The 22,294-nt window shown below is 39.7% G+C and overlaps 1 protein-coding gene across 1 annotated transcript in view; it reads right to left on the reverse strand.

Annotated features, from left to right (window-relative positions):
- SLC6A11 (solute carrier family 6 member 11) overlaps window positions 1-22,294 on the reverse strand; it is a 155,304-nt gene that overhangs the window by 16,453 nt on the left and 116,557 nt on the right. The window contains exons 8-9 of the mRNA XM_075183181.1: window positions 6,637-6,740; window positions 4,518-4,642 (exon numbers count right to left, since the gene is read on the reverse strand). Of these exons, the coding sequence (XP_075039282.1) occupies window positions 4,518-4,642; window positions 6,637-6,740 (229 nt within the window). The remainder of the gene's footprint in view (window positions 1-4,517; window positions 4,643-6,636; window positions 6,741-22,294) is intronic.

A 22,294-nucleotide genomic window follows, 5' to 3' on the forward strand; every position in this document is an offset into this window, starting at 1 on the left:
CCCAGCCCCACAATCCTCCACATGAGGCTGGCTAGATCCATATAATCTCAGGGTGTATGTGTTGGGGGTATGTGAAAACAATAGATTTTAGGTCAATTAATTCACTGATCATCCCTTTGGTACCAGAGAGGGCAACTGTGCATATCCTCCTTGTGTCACCAATGCAACAAGGAGACCCAGAATTATTACAGCATTAGGTTGAGGGCTTAAATTTTTTATTATTTTAGATAGCTTCAGCAGCTGGACAGCGTACACAGTGTAGATTAGTAAAAGACTCTCCTTCTCGGGGCTTCTAAAGCAATTGCTGTTTTTTCAGATTCTTTCCAGCTGATTACTAGAGATTAAACTCACCACTAATTGCCGCACATTGACATTTATGTTAGAGCTGTCAACTACCCCTGTGATAAACGGAGATAATCAGCGACCAGTGGCAGGAAACAAAAGCGGGTCAGACAAGTATTTATGTAAGAGGACACACACCATGAATGATAAATCGTACCTTTAGAGAAGTATTTAGTTTTTACATGGAGACATATTCAATATTATATGTGAGGAATTCCTGCTTTAGTATTTTGCATTTTTTTTTAAAACCTTTCCAAAACTTTATTTTAACCCAGCTTCTGCCACATTTTGCACTGACATCAAATGACTGAAATCTGCAGAATCTCAAAATGCTCTATATAGTTTAATTCATCTGTAGTAAGAAAGCCCTCTCTATACTGTCATAGAATAAGGGAGGCTAAAACCCACTTGCCTGGCCTGGGAGTTATCTCTATAGGTCAGAGCTCCTATTTCTCTAACAGCATAAATTTGCTTAGACCACATTTTTCAAAATAATTATGTTAACGAACATAAGTTATTTGATTTTTAGTACATTTTAACAGTAAATAATTCTAGGGGTAAAAACAGTGGACTCTCCTGGGGAACTGGAACACATGGGAGCCCTCCTTTAGGACAGGGTAGTCTGGATATTTCACTATATTGATGCACTATAACTAAGATTCTACATAGACAATTAAAAATCATACATTTTCAGGCTCCAAACTCATGGTGATTTGCACACAAAGGGCCTGATTGACGTCCAAACGCAACTTGCACGTAACAATGAGCAGCGGTTTCCTCTTACTAACCTGACAAAGCTATAAAGTATAGTATTAAAAACAAGATTTAAATACATTTTTAAAACATTAATTAATTAATTGCCAGCCCTGACACCATCCCACCTGGAGACTGTGGGGCTGGAGCAGAAGCCCAGCCAACAATATTGATGCTATTGGTTGGATTTGAAATAATATAGTGCCTGTGAGGAACTGGGGTCATGCCTAGCAGCACTCTTTGGTGTGTTGAGGTTGTGTGTTTTAGGGATGGTGCAATAAGGTGGCCCTGCGCCTGAACCCTGCATCGTGTCAGGATGTTAATATTTCTTGACATCGCCAAATGATGGAGAGGAAATAGTGACAGAATGCTACAGTGAGTGGAGATTATGGAGTTTAAGTACCTCCTAAAATATCCCACTTGGTAGTAACAGAAGCAACTGTTCTACATGGTGCTAAATTTATACCTACAGTACCATCTACATATATATATTTATATATATATATATATATATATATATATATATATATATAATGTTATGTTTTAGACTATCATTAGGATTTGGAGAACAAATATTACAGTGGATATTTTGAGGAGGACAGGGGCAATGTATCAGTTACATATAAAATTGGTGCATTAAATTCTTTTTAAAAATGGGACAATTTGAATAATTGTACAGTGCTAATTACCTACTTATTGACTAATTTTGTGTGCTCCTTTTTGGGTCACAGAAAACAACTGATGACCCCTTAAAGGAAGAAACCGGGTCAAACATGATTTTTTTTTTTTATACTGTGATCTACTTTCCTTTCTTTCAAATCGTGATTAACAGTATCGGCCTACTGGATTCTAAGTAGAAGGTCTATGAATAAAGATGGAATTTAAAATGAGCATATACCTCGTATAGATTAGCAATTGGTGTCATATGCAACTACCTTCCCTTCTAGTCTTTAATTTATAGCTGCAAATCTCTTCAACACACAGGTTGTTCATTGGAAAGTAGCTGTTTTGTTTGATTTTATACCTCTTTTTTGGATTTTACTTTTCAATGGAAAAAAATCCAGAGTATTCTACTATTCTCAGGTATGGTCAGTAAAATAACAGTTCTAAAGTTAAGGTCAGTTACAAATCCTCACTCAAATGCAGCAAATATGTGAAATCCCACTGAGGCATATGGACATGATAAGAATGTTGCCCATTTAATATCAATATCACCGTAATCTGTAAATTATCCTTGACAAAGCTAATTCAATAAAAAAATAGGTTGTGAGAGCAGGTGTTTTATTTGTCTGAAGCCTAATTTTAAACTAGCAATATATCTGTAGTATTACACAATCATTAGCCACAACCATTCAATATAATCTGAACAATTTAAATTTTCATATGTGAAGCATTTTTTAGTCAGATGCTATTTTTCTATATCACCTTTGTACATACAAATGAGTCTTGTGCTATTTCTTTCTCCCTCTATAACCAATTACTAGATAATTCCACAACTCTTAACCACTGACCAAAAACTTGTTGACATGGGCCAAAAATCTCAAATAGGAAAACACAACATCTCGGTTATCTGATGTGACATCACTGACCAGAATCTTTATAGACAATTTCCTTCTAGGAGACTACAAGCCTAGCACTCAGACCAGGGAGTTTTCCTCCCAATTCCAGAAAAAAGCTTTGAACTCCTAAATATGTCAGTTATAGCAAATGTATGGAGCAGATAGTGTAGTTAGTAACTTTAGCAGCCAAGTCGTTGTTTTAAAACCAAATAAAATTAGAGGATGCTTTGTACATGTTATATGCAAGGTGAATATGCTGTGTTAGTTTCAGGGGATGACTGAGCTTCTATTTGCATGTTTGGTATATCATGTACGGTGTAATGTGCAGTGTCAAGAGATGGGTGGTCTGCTGGATGAATTAACACAATGGGCAAAATTACATAATCAAATAAGGGGTATATTTCCTAGAAGACTGCAAATTAGAACAGACTTGTCAAAGACAATCAGGCATCCAGAATTGTAAATATAATGGGATTTGCAAGCATCACTATAAAACACAAATGATGCTAAGATATGTACCATCTGGTGGCTTAGTGGTTAGCACTTCTGCCTCACAGCACTGGGGTCATGAATTTAATTCCTGACCATGACCTTATCTGTGTGGAGTTGGTATGCTCTCACCGTATTTTCTCCGGTTTCCTCCCATACTCCAAAAACATACTGGTAGGTTAATTGGCTGCTATCAAATTGACCCTAGTCTGTGTGTATATTAGGGAATTTAGACTGTAAGCTTCAGTGGGGCAGGGACTGATGTGAGCAAGTTCTCTGTACAGCTCTACGGAATTAGTGGCGTTATATAAATAGCTGATAATGATGATTATCCTTATAAGTATTGGGCCTCATTTACAAAGGACAAAATCAGTTAGATATTCCTCAATTTACGCATGTCCGCCTAGATTTTAGCTAAAATGCATCAGTTTGCCTTACAAGATGGTGATACTTGCAGAGGAGCAGAAGCTTGCATCAGCCTATAGGAGGAGTTGGACAGAAGGACGATGTTCCTTGGTAAGTACATAGTAGGCGTACCAGTTCATCTAGTTGTGCAGAGCAGTGCAAAGGCAAGATCTCATTTTTTTTAACCAAATTATTGAAATGAGAAGAATTCCTGAGTGTGCATGAAGATGCACAGCCATTTCCACTCCTCAAAATAACATAGTTTGTGCACCAGGTTTTGCATCTGGTGTCAAATTGGATTTTGCACCATCTACAAAACTGTCCCATGTACCAAAGGTAGTCCCGATGTCCCCTTACTTTTATTATTGATTTAAGTGTTTTCTAGGTCACAAGTAAAATAATTAGTACCACCTGTGGATCTTTTACAATGTGTCAGTCAGTAGTGAATTTCACCTGTGCTCAAGCAAAGAGATATGGAAAACATGCACTGTTAGGGGTACCTGGGGACTAGGTTTGGGAAACACTGATTTAAGCCAAAATGAGTCTAAACGGACCAGTTAGAAATAGGTGGTTCTAAAGTTATTGAAGGTTGGACCTTAATGTGAAACTTCAAATTTTATTTACACTTTTACCCAGAGTGCCATTGAGATTCTTCAGCTTCTACACAAGCCTAAGCACATTTCTAGTTTGCACCTTGAAGTTCTCTCGGTGTACCAACAAGGCACAGCAATACCAAACCAGGGCACATTGTGGTGTGCATTTAGTGCACGGCCTCACTGATTGCATAGAATCAGAGAGTTCTCATGTAAATTAGCATGAATATTATCACCTTATATTGCTTTGTGCTTTTATGTAGTCAAAGTGTGCGTCAGCAAATTATAATAAACTTAAAATATATAATATAGGGTACATTATTTCACATATGCTTTACTAATTGTGCATCTGGTAACATAACTTATTGATACATACCTGATTCTGCAACCTCAGCAATTGGAACCCCTTGTTCATAAGCCATGAACCCAAGGACAGAAAATATTGCAAAACCAGCCACAAAGCTGGTACCGCTGTTCAAGCAGCAAAGCATAATGCAGTCCCTGGAAAGTAAACCAGAAATTATCAGTTTTATAAGCAATAACATTTCTCTAGATTTAATTTAGCATCTAACATTCATCTAATGAATTTTAGTGACTGCTGACAATTGACCGTGAAAATGAACAGCTGTGTCCAACATATGAACACACAGTACAGTGTATTCCTTAAAACGCTGTAATCTCTATATATGGTAATACACAAGTGATGTGTATGTATGCACGTGTATATATATATATAAGTAATATTTGTATAAATGCTGTCCAGCAATCTCCCATAAGGAATAATGTGGGCTACCCACACTGTATTGTCACAATTATATTTTTTGCTTTTATGGTAAAGAATTTAGAATGTAAGTTCCAATGGGGCAGGGACTAGTGTGAATGATTAAAATATTCTCTGTAAAGCGCTGCATTATATGGTGACACTATGTACATAAATGGTAATAATAATTTATTTAGCAATTTCAAGATGACCGCTATTATCCTGATGTATGTTCCTCTTCCAACCACAGGGTGCCCAGGAGTGATCTGGTGGTATGTCCTGAGGTAGGACAGCTAAATCATGTTCATTTTGGCCACTGACATTTGCACTTTGGAATTTGATCCAATTGCCTGTCGCTAGTGCTGAGTGGTAGGACTGTCTTGTGTGTTGCAAGTTTAATTTACCCTTCTGTTAAAAAATACTTAAAGGGTTTTTCACTTTTTGGATACCAGTTATCTATCAGCTTATGTATCTATATAGTGGCATTCCCCATGACTTTCTGATCCCGGCATTTTAACAGCAAGTAGAGAAGAGTATGGTTGTGGGGATATTTAAAATTGATGTCATTGTAATTGTGAGGTTTATGCAGTGCCTGATTGGATAGGACACTGCCTTGGATAAAAATAGTATTGTGTCACAAGTTTCAATCTAAAAGCAGTCATTGTTTCCTACTTTAGACTATAAGCAGGAGAACTAAGGCTTTAGTATGAAATCTATACATGACCATTACCAGCAAAAAGACTTCCACTGAGTGGGTACATACTATAGTGCCATAAGTAAGAGGGGTTATCTAGTTGGAGGAAGTTCTACCATATCCTGTACACAACAAATGTCCTGCAATTTGAGGATTCATTATTTTAAATAATGGGCAGGTAAAAATATTTTCCGTTTAGTAGTGTAAATAAAATGGAACTGTAGATGTATATAGTTAATAACTTTGTAACAATTTTTATTTTCTAAATAATCTAATATAATTCAATGATTAGTGAAAAGAATAACCTAGAAAAGAATAAAAAGTAATATTGTATTACTTATGTACTTTACAAAGTAAAAGTATATCACTTTTTGGCTACTTTTTTTGTGTGTGAAATTAGGGGTACAGAACAGGAGCACCATAACTTATGGATAATCACACACAGGATCGTTGTTCAGTTAAGCAACATCGGTAGGTTCCAAACCATTGTTAATGTGATCTGAAGATTATTGCACACAACGGCCGATAGTGGTGGGCTCTGAACACATTTACCAACATGCCCAATAGTGGCCCATTTTGCTTAGATTATTATGATGCATTGTGGCCATTATTAGGCCACTACATTGCACTATTGGTCCCATTGTCTAATATCAGCTGTATCTCAGCGTGTGTGGCCAGTCTGGCTCCATATTATACTTGTGTCTTCTTTGAGAATTCCCAAACATTAATCATGTTACCAGAACCATTTACACCAGGTGTAAATAATGTATTTGGTCACGTGTCCCATTGTTAAATGTGTAAACAGTGTTCTGCAATGTTGGATATTGTTTTGCAATGAAGCAGAGCTTGCTGGATGTAACTCTAACAATGGCACAGAGCAGGGGTACACATTGCAATTTGTGGTGACAGATAGAACATTTAAAATGAGACCCATTAATTTTTAATTATTACTCTTAAGCAAAGTAACAGAAATACTCCAGACTTCTTCAACCAGAAGGCACTACACAATACCCTTCCCAATTTATCTACAGATGATGGTACCTGTAGCAATTATTATTGTAGTTATTGTAACTTCCCAAAGCTGTCAAGCATCCCAAGCAGATGGCATAGGAGAAGAAGATTTGAGTACCTGCATCAACCCAAACCTGTTAAAAAAAGTATAGAAAAATAAAATGAAAATGATTGTCAAAAATCAAAGCAAAAATTTTACAATTATATGCACAAACAATAAAGCACAAAATTTAACACGCTAACCACAGTTGGCTGAAATAAGGCTTTTCATAGACCTTTGTAATAAACATTTGACAATAGAAAAGCAAAGTACATTTTGACCTACATAGGGAACAAAAATAACCTCACTGAACCTGAAGGACAATTTTCTTCTTTGCATAAACAACATAGTTATAGTTTAAAGTGAATGCAGAACATATGATAAAGTATATATGTTGGTTTGTGGAATATATCTATCAAGCATTTTTTTTGCATAGATATAATGCAATGCATAAATGAAATGCAAGCACTATTCCTGTGGTTAAATAAATACAGCATCAAATAACTACTTCTGAATTTTAGTATACAGACATTCAGTGGCAACTGCATCAGGTATACCTGTATAAATGCTCATTAATGCAAATATCTAATCAGTCAATTATGTGGCAGCAACTCCATGCATAAAAGCAGGCAGACATGGTCAAGAGGTTCAGTTGTTGCTCACACCAAAATGGGGACGAAATGGGATCTAAGTAACTTTAACCGTAGAATGATTGTTGGTGCCAGATGGTGTGGGTTGTGTATTAGATACTGCTGATCTCTTGGGATTTTCACACACAACAGTCTCTACAATTTACACAGAATGGTGCGCAAATCAAAAACATCCATGGAGCGATAGGTCTATGAACGAAAATGCCTGGTTAATGAGAGCGGTCCGAGAAGAATGTCCATGAGTCAATGGGACAGGAAGGACATGAAGGTCATGTCGAACCTTAAGTAGATGGCTACAGCAGCAGAAGACCACACTACATTCTGCTCCTGTCAGCTAAGAATATGAACTTGATGCTACAGTGTTCACGGGCGCACCAAAACTGGGAAGGCGAAGACTAGAAATACATTTCCTGGTCTGACGAATCTTCATTTCTTCTATGAGACGCAAATGGTAGTTTCAGAATTTGGCATAAACAACATGAATCCTTGGATCCATCCTGCTTTGTGTCAATGGTGCAGGCTCATAGTGGTGGGGTTATGTTGTAAAGAATGTTTTCTTGGTACACATTAGGCCCCTTAATACCAATTGAGCATTGTTTAAATGCCACAGCCTACTGAGTATTGTTGATGATTCTGTACAGTATGTAGTAGTCATTGACTTCAAAGTTAAATAGAAATTAATATAAATATAGAGCATCCAGTAATACATTTTAAATGATTTCCTTATTAAATATAGCTATTTGTACATCCCAAAGAATGTAAGACATGACCGTTTACCCTTTAATATATCTTTAATTAGGCAAAAATATAATAAATTGGGTTGCATATCTAAGTATTTGTAGATATCTGACAATCACCATTCTCTCTTTTATCCTTGTAACATTATTGTCGGCACATCCCTACTGCATCTTCTATTCAATATAATTAGCCTTTTGTCACACATTGTAGATAAAAAGGAGCACAATGACACCGTGCTCTTTCCATTCATGTGTGTTTGCTTAATGCTGTGACTACAGAGACACATTGTTTTATTGATAACATGTTTTCTTTCTTCCTCTTACATTATACGTGGTTTTCCATTTCAAAAGAGGATTAAAACAGCATTTCGGTTTGCCTCAGTGACTTAAATGGTTCCAGCGCTGTCATGCTGGATAAGGCACAGCTGATTACATCTCAGAGATTCACCACTTTCTGGAAAACGGAACGTCTTTTGACAGACAAGCTTTCTAATGGAAGCAGAAGCCAGGAGAAATCATAGGTCAAGTGAAAACAAAGCCTCCTCCTAAGGTTTTGAAAAAGTAAAGAATCTGGAAAAGGTACAGAAGAACTGTGCTGTCACTGTATCTGTATTTGTGACAGCAATGTGCCACCCATGGGTGCTAAGAAGTGTGTTGTTTTCTGCAAATATTAAAGTGAACCCATTACCTACACACACTGGGGGCTGCCATTTTGATGGCTGAAACCAATAATCATGAAAATGTAATACACGATGAACTAATAAAATAGCCGTGGCACAAAACATGACTTATTCGGCAATGTTATAATTTATATCATGGATGGGGAACCCGATATCCTTCGGGGGTCATATGTGCTGCTCTCTAGCCATCAGAAGGGCCACACATTACTGTTAATCTCAGTAATGTATTGAAACAATACAATTAAGCAAAGAACAATACAAGATAAAACATCTTAGAATAGACCATTAGAATGCTACTCAGATCCCCCACACATCCTAAAACATCCCACAGACCACCCACAATGCCTACTCACCAGGGGCTGGCTGGGCTGAGGGGGTGGGGGCATCTGCTCCCCAGGCCAGTTCTATAGCTGGTTAATATTTTTCCCTTTAAAATGTTCCTAATAGGCTGAGGAGCTGAATCCCTCCCCCCAGGCTAAAATCTGCCAGCCAGCCCCTGCTACTCACCCAAACACATTCATGTGCCATTTAGAGCCCCATTTACCCCAAATGCCTCTCAGACCCCGTAAAACACCCATCAACCTTCACACTCATTTGAATTATTTAATAAGAGCTGAGGCTGATGGGACATAAAGCGGACAAAAGGACCAACGAGTAATGGAGTACTGTGACATCATTGGAATTTTTTGTACATTATAGGAGTCATTTGTGTATACAAGACTTGTGCATCACAGCACATCTATGTATGCACAATAGTGACTCGTTTTATGTCCATACAGTTATGCATTTCCCCATTGTGAAAGATCATTTTCCTGCTGGGCGTCCAATATGTGCATTACAGTTTTTATGATGGGATAAAAAAGATGTCTTGTGAAAGTGAAAACATCCTCATTATGCATCTTTTTAAACTAATTTACTTTTATTCAGTTGTATTTGCTTCCAAGCACTGTTAGTTGACCTTCATTTATGTCGTACATAACTCTTGAAAGTAAATGGATAACATAATGAGCAACGTCCCATTGGTAATGTAACTGGTTGATACATACAACACAGCTCTGCAAGAAAAAAAATGGAGGTGATGTAGGATTTTGGCGAAAGGAATAAGGGACCTCAATACACCGTGGGCCTGATTTTGAGTTAGGACCAAAGCAAAGAAAAGGAGTAACTTTGCACCTTGGCAAAACCATGTTGCATTGGAGGGGGAGGAAAATTTAAAATGGAGGGACAGATTTATAGTTGGGATACGGCATGTCCTAGATCAACTTTAATTTCAGTGTAAGAATAAAGCTATCAAGTATTTGTGTGCTAGATGAAAAAACAGTCAGTATTTTTCTTGCTTGCAAAAAAATAAGTCAATTTGTACCCCTTGCATTCTAACATGGTTTGTTCATGTGCAAAGTTGCTCCTTTTCTTTGGTTTGCTCCTAATTCAAAATCAGGCCCTGTGTGTGCAATGTAGCTCCACCCTGACTCTTCTTCTAGGCAGGCCCACTGGCGGACTTGCGTGCAAAACAAACAAGAGGAAACAAACGTAAAGGATAAAGTGGAAATGCAATGCTCTCTCTTTATTTGTCTTTGAACAAAGGCCCCTATGTTTTTTATAAAGATTCAACAAAATTCTCTCCCATGTCAGATGTCTGTGCACTGCTGAAGTGTTTTCATGTTTTGCACTGTCAAGAGCTTAGAGCTACCTGCTGCATACCTGCTGGAAGTCCGATCAGCTATTATAGTTTGTAGCTCATGAGTTTGTAGTGGTTTCTGCACATCTTAAAACAAAACAATGATTTGTACTATTTAAGCCAGTAGATATGGAGATTAAGCCTGAGTACTACATATTGAGGTGCCAAATGAGGGATGAAAACAGTGGTATTCAGGATTTTTCCCTAGATAAGGAGTGTGAAAAGCTAAGACCTTTTAATTGGTCCATGTAGGTTAAGACGTTGGGACAACGGTTCCCGAACTGTGCACTGTGGCTCCCTGGGGTGCCTCTGCGATCTCACAGGGGTGCCATGACCATAGTTGGTGATAAGCTGGGAACGTAAGGCGGGGGACTATTTGCTAATTGTTTTGGCTTAGGGGTGCCTTGAAAAATGTTTGGAAACCCTAAGGGTGCCTTAAACTGAGAGATTTTTGGTTCCACTGCCTTAGAAGATTTGCTCGGGCAATATATTTTGTTTGTGTGTGTGTAAAATATTAAAATGAGTTTACATTCCCAGATCTTTCTCTCTGAGATTTGAAGTTTCCATCAGAACTTTCATGTCTATAAGATAATGATCTGGACAACGTAATTTTGTGTTTTCATTTTGTTTATTGTGTGGTGATCCATCCTTGTTTTCAGAATCTTCCTCATTTTCCCACATGCAGCTCATTTTGGGACATCTTCTGCACAATATTTGGCACAGAACATTGGATATAGCATACATTATTATTATTATTATTATTAATATTTATTTATAAGGCGCCACAAGGCATCCGCAGCGCCGTACAGAGACAAACAAAATCACAATACAATGGGAGACAGCACAGTACAGTAAACACAGCAACTCAGTACGCTCAATGCACAGCTAGAGAGGGCGGGGAAGGGGGAGGGAGGATCCGCAAATGACGGGGCCCAAGAAGGAGGGCGCGGAAGACAGGGAGACCCCCAGGGGGGAGGAGGGAGCGAGAGTGGACGTGGGGTGGAGGACCCTCGAGGAGGAGGGCTAAGTAGCTGGAGAGCAGAGTTAGAAGTGGTGGAAACAGGAGGAGAGATGGCCCTGCTCAGAGGAGCGTACAATCTAAGGGGAGGGGTGGACAGACAGAGAGACGCAGGGGAGAGAGGGAGAGTAGGGGGACAGAGGCAGAAGATAAGGTAGGAAGTTAAGTGGGAGACAGAAAGGCTTTAAGAAAAAGGTGGGTTTTTAGGGCCCGTTTGAAGCTGGACAGATTAGGGGAAGTTCTGATGGAGGGAGGGAGCTTGTTCCAGTGGAGGGGCGCAGCGCGGGCGAAGTTTTGGATACGCGCGTCTGAAGGAGGTTATAAGGGGGGAAGAGAGACGACGTTCAGAGGCAGAACGGAGAGGGCGGGATGGAGCATGAATAGAGAGGAGGGTGGAGATGTAGGGCGCAGTGGAGTTGGCGAGGGCCTTGTAGGTGAGTGTGAGGAGCTTAAAGAGGATTCTGAAGGGGAATGGGAGCCAGTGAAGGGCTAGGTAGAGGGGGAGACAAAAGAGGAGCGGCGAGAGAGGAAAATAAGCCTAGCTGCAGCGTTAAGGACGGATCGAAGGGGATCGAGATGAGAGTGGGGGAGGCCAGTGAGGAGGAGGTTGCAGTAGTCCAGGCGGGAGATGATCAGAGAGTGGATAAGGCATTTGGTGGCATCTTGGGAGAGGAAGGGCCGGATGCGAGCGATGTTGCGCAGCTGGAAGCGGCAGGATTTAGCAAGAGAGAGGATGTGGGGGCCAAAGGAGAGAGAGAAGTCGAGGATGACACCAAGGCAGCGAAGTTGGGGGACAGGGGAGATAGAGGTGTTGTCGACAGTGATGGAGAGGTCAGAAGGGGATGGGGTATGAGAGGGAGGAAAAACTATGAGCTCAGTTTTGGCAAGGTTAAGTTTGAGGAATCGAGAGGACATCCAGGAGGAGATGGCAGAGAGGCAGGCGGATACCCTAGAGAGGAGGGAGGGAGAAAGATCAGGAGAGGAGAGGTATAGTTGAGTGTCGTCAGCGTAAAGGTGGTAGCTGAAGCCGAAGGAGCTGATGAGTTCACCCAGGGAGGAGGTGTATAGAGAGAAGAGTAAGGGTCCCAGAACAGAGCCCTGAGGGACCCCGACTGGAAGGGTGGATGGGGGGGAGAGAGACCCAGAGGTGGTGACAGAGAAGGAACGGTGAGTAAGGTAAGAGGTGAACCAGGACAGGACTGGGCCGGAGAGGCCGAAAGACTGGAGGGTGTGAAGGAGGAGGGGGTGGTCAACGGTGTCAAAGGCTGCAGAGAGGTCAAGGAGGATGAGAAGGGAGAAATGGCCCCTGGCTTTTGCAGAGAGGAGGTCATTGGTGACTTTAGCCAGGGCAGTTTCAGTGGAGTGGAGAGGGCGGAAACCAGACTGGAGAGGATCAAGGAGGGAGTATTCAGAAAGGTAGGAGGTGAGACGGCTGCAGACGAGCCTCTCGAGAATTTTGGAGGCAAGTAATGGAGGCAAGTAAGTAATTACATACATGTAATGATGCCATCTGTTGCTGTCTTTTGGGAGTGAGTATTCTATTTGTACTTCAGATATAAGTCCACATCTCTTCACATTGCACATTTCCCACATTTAGTAATATTGCTTGGAAATATTTCTATTCCTGTAGGGTTACACAGTGGCCCTCTGAAAATGATGTTCTATACCAGAAGAGTGGATGTTCTGGGAATATTATTTCCTTCATACGACTGTCCTTGTGGAGCATTAATTTAAAGTCTCCTCCTCAAAAATGGAAATGTAGGTTTGCACTACCTCTTATGTGAATAACACTATTTTTTAAATGAATTTAGCCATGGAGCTATAATTACCTTTATATAGTCATGCACAAGAAAAGTCCCTAACCAACTCATCATTCAGAGGAAAGAAAATTGTTTCACACAAATTGTTGCACGGTGTAAGACCAGGAGCAATGTGCGACATCACAACAGGGAAAATACGCTTCTGTGCTGTACAGCGCTATTTTTGCTTCATAAATAACCCTCGCTGTCTTTTCATTGTTGATCATCTTGCATATTTGTTCAAACAATTCATAAATGATAAATTATGACCTGCCATGTAGAGAGCTCTGTAAAGTCAAAGCCGTAATCTATTATAATTTATGCCAGGCAACTGAGGAAACACTTCACCTCATAAATCTCCATTTGGCAGAAATTGAATTGCAAAGTACGTCTAGCCTTGATTAAAATGTGCTGCTTTGTTGATTGATATCATGTAAAGTTAACTGAAAACAAGATGAGATGGAACTCACATAAACAATTCTTATTATGTAAAAAATGTTAGTTTAATAGCAGAGTAAGTAAAAACTATTATATTATTGTGTTACAAATTGCCCTTTCCTGCTTTGCTTAAGAAGAGACTGTACCATAAAAATATGTTAATATGATGCAGGTGACCTATACCATCTCTGTTTACACAGAAGAGATTGTGCAGAATCTGTCTACATCACATTGCCCTGGACTTTTCTATGTAAACAAAATCCAGGGACAATATGAGCCAGGGAATAGAGGGATATCTGCCCCCCTAGCCAGTATAATATGTAAGAGGTTGTTCACAGTCCAGTATAAATTGTGTTTTATTATAAATACATTATAAACGGCCAGCAAGCAATCTTTGTCTGCCAGGCACAGAATGAAAATATGTGATGCATAGTTAATGGATATGATGGCTTATGTCACTCCCAGTACAGAGTGTCGGACCAGCATGCTGAGAGACAGCAGGGGACAGCAGGGGACAGCAGGAACAGTAAGTAATTTATGGGAGTCTCCACCAGAAATCAGGGGTCTTTATTAAGCCACCACCAGAAATCAGGGGTCTGCATTTTGTCACTAGCAGAGGTAAGGGGTGCATAGGTAAACCGAGGGGGGTTCCTGGTGCCTGGAAACCCCACCCAAGCCTGGGACACTGTATTATTGAGGTGGCTGGACCCTGCTCCTGCTTCACACATCTCTGCTTGAAAAGGGAGAGCTGCGTGCACCTAACAGTAGTGCACGCAGCACTGCCCATGTATATTATGGGGATAGGAAGAGTTGGAGAGAGGCCAAGCAGCTGTCTAAAATTATAGCCACAACCCCATGCATGCTGCTCACGACCACTGGCGGTGTGGAAACCCCCCTCTACAAATTCTGCGTTTGTCCCTGGGGTGGTATGTTTTGTAACGACACTTGAGATTGTGTGTGTGGGGGGAGGGGGGGATATTACAGGACTAACTATAGATTTGAAGCCTCGATAGGTCTGGAGAATGACCAGAGATTTTGTGTCTGTATAGTGAATCCACCAAAGGTTTGGGTTGTACTGCATTATAAAACCACCAGAGATTAGGCTATATAATATTATAAAGACAATCTAGATCTGGTGTCTGTGCATTAAAGACACCATAGATTTTAGGGTTGTGATTGTGAACACACCAGAAATTTGAGGGTCTGCATTTTAGAACAAGTATTGGCTTGAATTGTAGTCACTAGTATGAATTGTATTTTGTGTAGTGGTCATGAGAATATTCACTTTATTGTATATTGCTTATTAAGATCTTCTCTGCATTAAACACAGGTCAAAATAATGCTATTTAAATCGTGTAGAGATCCCAAGAATAGCATTTAATAGTATCTAGTAATTATTGTCAGAATATGCCCTTTTTTTACCCAAGATGCTACCAAAACTCCTTTTCACTCCCTCATTATCTCCTGCCTTGATAACTGCACCCTCACCCTATCTGGCACAGTGGCGGATCCAGGGGGGGGGGGGGCGATCGCCCCCCCTAGCAGACACTTGCTGCCGACGGCTGCACAGTATGTGCAGGTCCGTCCAGCCGTGACAGGCAGGGACAGTGTGCTGCCCGGCTGCTCTGATTACACAATCAGAGCAGCCGGGCAGCACACTGTCCCTGCCTGTCACGGCTGGACGGACCTGCACATACTGTGCAGCCGTCGCCAGCTTAAACTGTTAGAAAGGGGCGGGGCCTAAATCCCCCCCCCCTAAATCGCCCCGGGTACAGTCGTTTTCTAGATCCGCCCCTGATCTGGCATTACCATTACCTATCAATACCTGCTTCAATCCCTTTTAAATGCCGCACCACTATGCAAATCCCTTCACTGGCTTCCCAAGTCCTCAAGAATTCAATTCCAATTACTCACCCTAACCTATAAATACCTCAACAACACCTCTCACCTCTTTGTCTGTTTTACCCAGTTTGTTTATTAGTTTATTATGTTTGTCCCCAATTGTAAAGCGCTACGGAATATGTTGGCGCTATATAAATAAATGATGATGATGATGATGATGAACAACACCACCTCTTCATAGATCTCAAATCTCAACTCAAAATACACTCCCTCTTGCCCTCTTAGATCACTTACCTGCTAGTCTCCACATTTCTGGTAACCACCTCTCACTCCCACCCTACAAGACTTCTCTGGTGCCGATACCTACTTATAGAATACCCTACCATGCAAAATCTGATTTTCCCACAGCCTTTAAATCTTTAAATGCTTTATGAAAACCCACCTCTTTATTAGAGCTTACCTTACTCCCACATAAATTATCTGCACTAGTGCACACTCACAGTGTCCCAATCTCCCCTCAGAGCCACACATCATTCCTTTTACCCTCTTCTAATTAGAATGTAAGCTCTCTCATGTACAGGACCCTTGCTACCCTTTGTTGTCATGTTTGTATTTATTCTGTCTTCCTTAGATGTCCCTGTTTAAAGTATGTCCTGTTTTCCTTACTGTATGGTGCTGCAGAGTACTGTGGAGCCTTACAAATCAATAAAAATAATAATAATATTAATAATAATAATAATAATAATAATAATAATAATAATAATAATAATATCTGAATTGAATTCTAGTCAGATTGAATCAATTTATACAAATAGAAGGGAGAGAAAGATGTGTATAATTGAAACACTCAATGAAAAAAAAAAGGATTGATTGGTCATGGTCAAATAAAAAATTGTATCCTATTTTATTGGTAGTATCATATTTTATTGGAATGTATTGCACCAAGACCAATCAATCCTAATAATTAGGTGCATATCTTTCTCTCTTTTATAAATTAGAACTTTAATGTGTGGGTGCCCCCCCTTCCTTTGATTTTTCACTAAAATATAAATTACAAAGGAAACTAATTGTATAAAATCAAGCAAGGGGTTAATGATTCTCTCTGTGCTTTGTGATTCCCATTAGAATCGATTGATCAAATTGTAACATTGTAACATCAAGTTGGATGCTGCCATATTCTTTGAACATCTGAAACCTCCATTAACTAAGCGTACATTACAAATTGCAAATAAAAGCACCCAACATTATGATCTTCCTAGCTAAACGTTCCTATTGAACATTAACATAGCAGGTTAAGATATTTAAATCAAGTTCAAGAGGCTGCAGAAGTGGCATTTCCTGGTTAGTGATTGGCCACCGAGCCACTTTCTGCCCATAAAAGGGCTGTAAACCTAAACATTCAATGAGACAGTCTTTAAGACAGATAAGCACATTTATAAATGCATAAATACCCATGCAATAAAAATATCCAATCCCAAAAAGTAATACATCTAATAAAGATTGTCCTGATTTGCCCTCACTGTCACGATTCATTTCTTAAATAAATCAGGCTAGAAGAAGTATTTTAGTAGAATCAGGAAACATTTAATATAATGATTCTAAAGTGGTAGTATGCAGGACTTTAACGTGACATTTTTACTGTTTCTACCACGGACATTGGCAGCTAGTCCCACAATCCCGCAAAAGTGGTTTCCAAAAGTGAAATATTGGAATGCTCCTATGTATGTGCGAGGCGGTTGTTATATTTTTGCATTGCTTCCTCTATTATTGTACTATCATGACCTTTAGTTCAATATCGTACCCTGGTGGAAGTAATGTACTATGTGAGTTACTAGTTATTTTTTGCATCTCGTTGCCTTTATACATTGTTATTAGCTGTTTAATATTTTGCTAACAGACATACTGGACTCTTGCTTTATGAACAGCTGCAGCCCAGTTGAAGTGAACAGCGTATGGATAGTGGCAGGTATTTAGCTGACAGCCAGCTGGCACAGTGTATAATGAAACCACCATAGTAAAGCTGTTACTGAGGTAAGGTTACTTCAGTGGCAGCTGGGCTTTGGCTGTTTACAGTGAAGGAGCAGCAACTTCCATTATAAATATTGTAGACGTCGTATAATTGGATGAACGAAAGTATATTGGTTAATATTGTTTTATTTGGTCGATTGCACTCAGTATGCCACGCTACATGTGACATACGGCGATCGCAAGGTAAAATACGCACTTACACACTCGCATTGCAACATTTAGTTATTTATGTAATTCATATTTATATTGGTTCCGTTACACAGTCATTTATGAGCAGATAGTATTTAGTTTATTATTAGTTTATATAATATGATTATATGTACACTTCAGTGTTATTTAAGATTCATGTTATAAGAAAGGTGTAATGTCTAGTATCATATTAAACCCCTTTTCACCAGGAGCTGTCCGGTGCATTCGACGAAGAGATCGCACATTGCATACTCTAGTTATTGATGTTAGGGAATAAACCTTTAATATGATACTGACCATTAAATGCTAATAGACTAATTGTAACTGGAGAGTCAGGTGGGAAGAACAGAGCTCATCCCCTGGAGAGTTGACCCCCACCTTTGGATTCCTTAGATTGAACCAGCCTATGACCTGTTTACCCTGGACCCATCTGATGTCTGGACCTATAGAAGCAAGCCACGTCATCTCTATTGTTCACTCTGTAACACTGACTGTATATATAATCATAGCTGCACCCCCACCAGTCTCAGTCTACTCTGATCACAGTATTCAAGGGTGAACTACTGTTCACTGGTGCCCATGGTTAGCGCAGTGGTATGTATTTATCTTTTGGTATTGGCTGTACTGTACTGTATCTTAATATAATAATGTATTGAATTGTTAACTATTTACATCTGCTAAAATAAATCACTTTGTGCGTTGGAAACACAATACAATCGCCTATGCAATGCTTATTTGAAAACGATAGAATTACTTTAATAATTTGGGGCTCTGAGTTGGAGGTTACGTTATCGGCAGGTATGCAACGCCTACGGTTTTCGGTTCCTCAACAAAGGGTGGATTGACAGACGCGTCTCACACGGGAAGGAACGCAATGTGTTAAAGACCTGTGGTTCACTTTGTGTTGCGAAACCGAATGTCCGTTGTTGCATAGTCTGAAGGTACGCTAATTTAAATCTAGGGACAAGAAAGAAAAATGTTTCTTTTTATTGTCATTTTACGTTTTAAAGGGTATTGCATTGCATAGGGTATGTGTACTTCCTGCCTTGCGTATGTGTACTTCCGGTAATATTGCCACGTGGTTAAACAATCGTTTTGATAGTTATTATATATGCATAGTATAATTACTTGTGAAAGCCTCTGAGACATTATTACTATTGTTGGGAACTTTTGATTTTCTGCGCAGAAAAGGTGTATAGTGTGTGATTTTGTAACATAGATACACTGTTTATTGTTGAGGTGCTCAGTTGCTGTCTGACGAGGCAGGATGCCCAAATGAAGGACGATATATGGGGCAGGTATACCGAGAGCGAAAACAAAGGAAGTTTTCGCGTGCGCTCCCAATAGCAATTGCAACGTTTATTTATAGTTAGTATTTGTAAGCGTTGCGATCAGACCACACGGCAAGGAAAGCCGTGATTGTGACTTTGGAAGGCAGCGGGGAGGAATTACATTGGAAAGGCTGGTTGATTGTATCGATTTTGTGCTACCAGTTGTAATAAACTCAACAAATTTTTGTGGTTTAGCCAGGGTATCGAGGAGCTGATAGCCCTTGGGTCCCACAGTGATATTTTCTGTGTTAGGGGTCCTCGTTTGGTACGAGAGGAAACGAGTGGACGCGGCTTTAGCAAATACGTCCACGGCCAGTAAGAGATCTCTAGCGGTAGAGTGTTTATAATAAAGGGCATTGTTTGCTGGAAGGGACAGAGTACTGCAGTGTTATCGGTGGGCCGCATAAAGGGTATTGTTCCAAATAGGTGATAAACATACGCTAGAGATGGCCAGTGTACTGCCTAAGGAAGGCCTTATTGATTCAGCAAGGTTTCGTAGGTGTAAGAAATATGGTGCATACGCAACGGCTTATTGCGACACGGGGGTCAAGATGACCAAAGATTGTGTTAGGCCTTTTCCAACAATAGGGAGTTTTAATGCAGAGGTACTAAATAACTTAAAACATAAAGTGTGGTTGATTGAGTCAAGGAAAGTGAGAAATAAACATGATGATTGCTTAAAGTTGTGGCAAATGGAAGGTAACACGTGGCAGAGCAGCGAAGGCACTGCGGAAGTAAGTGTGGTGAAAAGTGCGCGCACAGCGGAAATCAGCGTGCCGGAAATGAGCGTTCCGGAAGTGTGCGTTGCAAAGCGTGGAGAACTGAGCGCAAACACGCCCCTGACAAATTCGGTCGGGGCGGAAAGTACAGCCAATACCAAAAATGTGAAAACTGTAACTAGTAACTTGTATGTTGTTTTAAGTAATGTTAAAAGTAACGTTTCAGTACAAAGAAAAGGAACGATCCCATCAGCAGGGGCAACGGCTGGAAGTGGTGAGAATAATGTAAAGGTTATTACAGGGGGAGACATCCAATGTACTGCAGCAGCAATTTCAGCAACAAGTTCAGAACATAGTGATTTGGTAGGCTTACATCTGGTTCGCACAACAGCAGTTCCCAATGGGAAGGTGAACAAGGATGGTGAAGTTCCCTTAAAACATGTAGTAACACATGATTCATGGACTAGGTCTGAAATGTTTTCAATTATGCCTGATTTCCCTGATCCTAGAAAAGATTTGGCCAAGAGTCAGAAATTTATTAGACATTTAGGTAATGCACATGAGCCTACTAATAAAGAGTGACGAATGGTGCTTAGAGCCTGTCTTCCTCTCTATATTGATATACAAAAATTCATTAAGGATTGTATGTTGTAGGAGGATGAATCCTTAACCGAGGATGATAATCAGGACAATATTAGACATATAATCACACATTTGGCTATATATTTTCCAGTGATAGTGGACTGGAGTAAATTTTTTTACTATCAAACAAAAGGACAGTGAAAATGCAGCAGACTATTTTTGCAGGCCTCTAATAGCGATGGCCAAATATACTGGGGTATCAGACATAAAGGATAATGTACACTACAGGGAGGTTGCTGTTACAGTTCTAATGGATGGCCTCAGGGAAAACTTGAAAAGAAGGGTGCAAACTTCATTACCATACTGGAAAGAAAATCACTGTAAGTGCTCTCAGGGAGTCAGCTATAGGACATGATAGAAGAATAAATAAACAGAAAAATACACTAAGTGATAGGGTAATGACGGTAAGTATCCCAACACTAGAGGGACTGCACACACGACCACCAGCATACAACCCACAGAACAGGAAACCTAGAATATTGAGATGTTACAATTGCAGAGAAGAAGGACATATTAGACGAAATTGTAAAAAGGAAAGACACAATACACATAGGGGTGGGTCACGTAGATATCCTCCAAGGAGGAATTCACATAGATTAGAAGACTCACACCTGCCCGCGCATGTTATAGCAGCAAATGCTGCGCGGGAAAGCAAAAGTCAATGCTAGGAGTCAGGTCACACCTATAGTCCTACAACCAGGCGTGGTAAATGTTAAACTGTAGTAAGTATTAGTGTGCAGGTAACTGATTTAAAAAGTAATCTTTGTTGATTTTGCTTGTTTGTTTTATGTTGTCAAATGCTTGTTTTCCTAATCGCTGGCCGAGGGAAAAGAATGGAAATGTTTGTTTTGTCTGCTGTTTCAAGATAACTATCTTGTTTTTCTTCTCACAGATAAAGGGTACACAAACGAAATATAGACTTAGAGCTAGATTTACTAAGCTGCGGGTTTAAAAAAGTGGGGATGTTGCCCATAGCAACCAATCAGATTCTAGCTGTCATTTTGTAGAAAGTACTAAATAAATGAAAGCTAGAATCTGATTGGTTGCTATAGGCAACATCCCCACTTTTTCAAACCCGCAGCTTAGTAAATCTAGCCCTTAGTGTTCAAAGGGGTGGGATAGAGAAATAGAAGAATTACTCTTGAAAGACTTATTAACAATGGATCATTGGAACACTCTTTGTTTTAGACTGCAGTGACTCATGATAATTTGTTTGGCTGAGAATCATTATCCAAAAATGAAGTATATACATACTTTGCTCCAAAATATCGTTTTATGTATCTCAGATGAGTCATCAAGAGTTAATTTTTACATTTCTCTGTCATAAGTCAGAAAGTCCGTTGAAAAGGTATGTAGTTAATGTGATACCGAGTTCTTAATGAACAAATGACGGACGACACTGGATTGCACGGTTGACGTAAGACCCCCATGTCAAGTATGGGGAGGGGTTATAGTTTAGCAAATAGGTAAGGGGATTAGTGGAATGAATACAGTCAGTTTCCCATAGAGTCCAATCCAGCTGTCATGTTTGCTGTAAAATCTCCCTTTCTGCATGTATATTTGTTTTCAAACCCTTGTATTAAAATCTTTGCATTCCTATTATTCATTGCTTTCATATTTCTCATTCTTTACATCTATGCTAGTATCTCTCTCTCTCTCTCTCTCTCTCTCTCTCTGCTCTGGTAGAGATAAAAAAAAAGACAGACACAGTCTCATCAATGGGGCTAAGACATATTTTTTACATAAAACAAATTCAGGGATACACACATTAGATTGACATGAGTTACAGAAACAATCAGGGGTTTGGTGTTATGTGTATAGAAGCTGCTAATTTTAAGCAGAAAGTTTTTTTGTGAGGAAATACAAGTCATGTTTTTATTGATTGCATATCTGTTTT

The sequence above is a fragment of the Mixophyes fleayi genome, chromosome 8, assembly GCF_038048845.1.
Source record: "Mixophyes fleayi isolate aMixFle1 chromosome 8, aMixFle1.hap1, whole genome shotgun sequence".
Lineage (NCBI taxonomy): Eukaryota > Metazoa > Chordata > Amphibia > Anura > Limnodynastidae > Mixophyes > Mixophyes fleayi.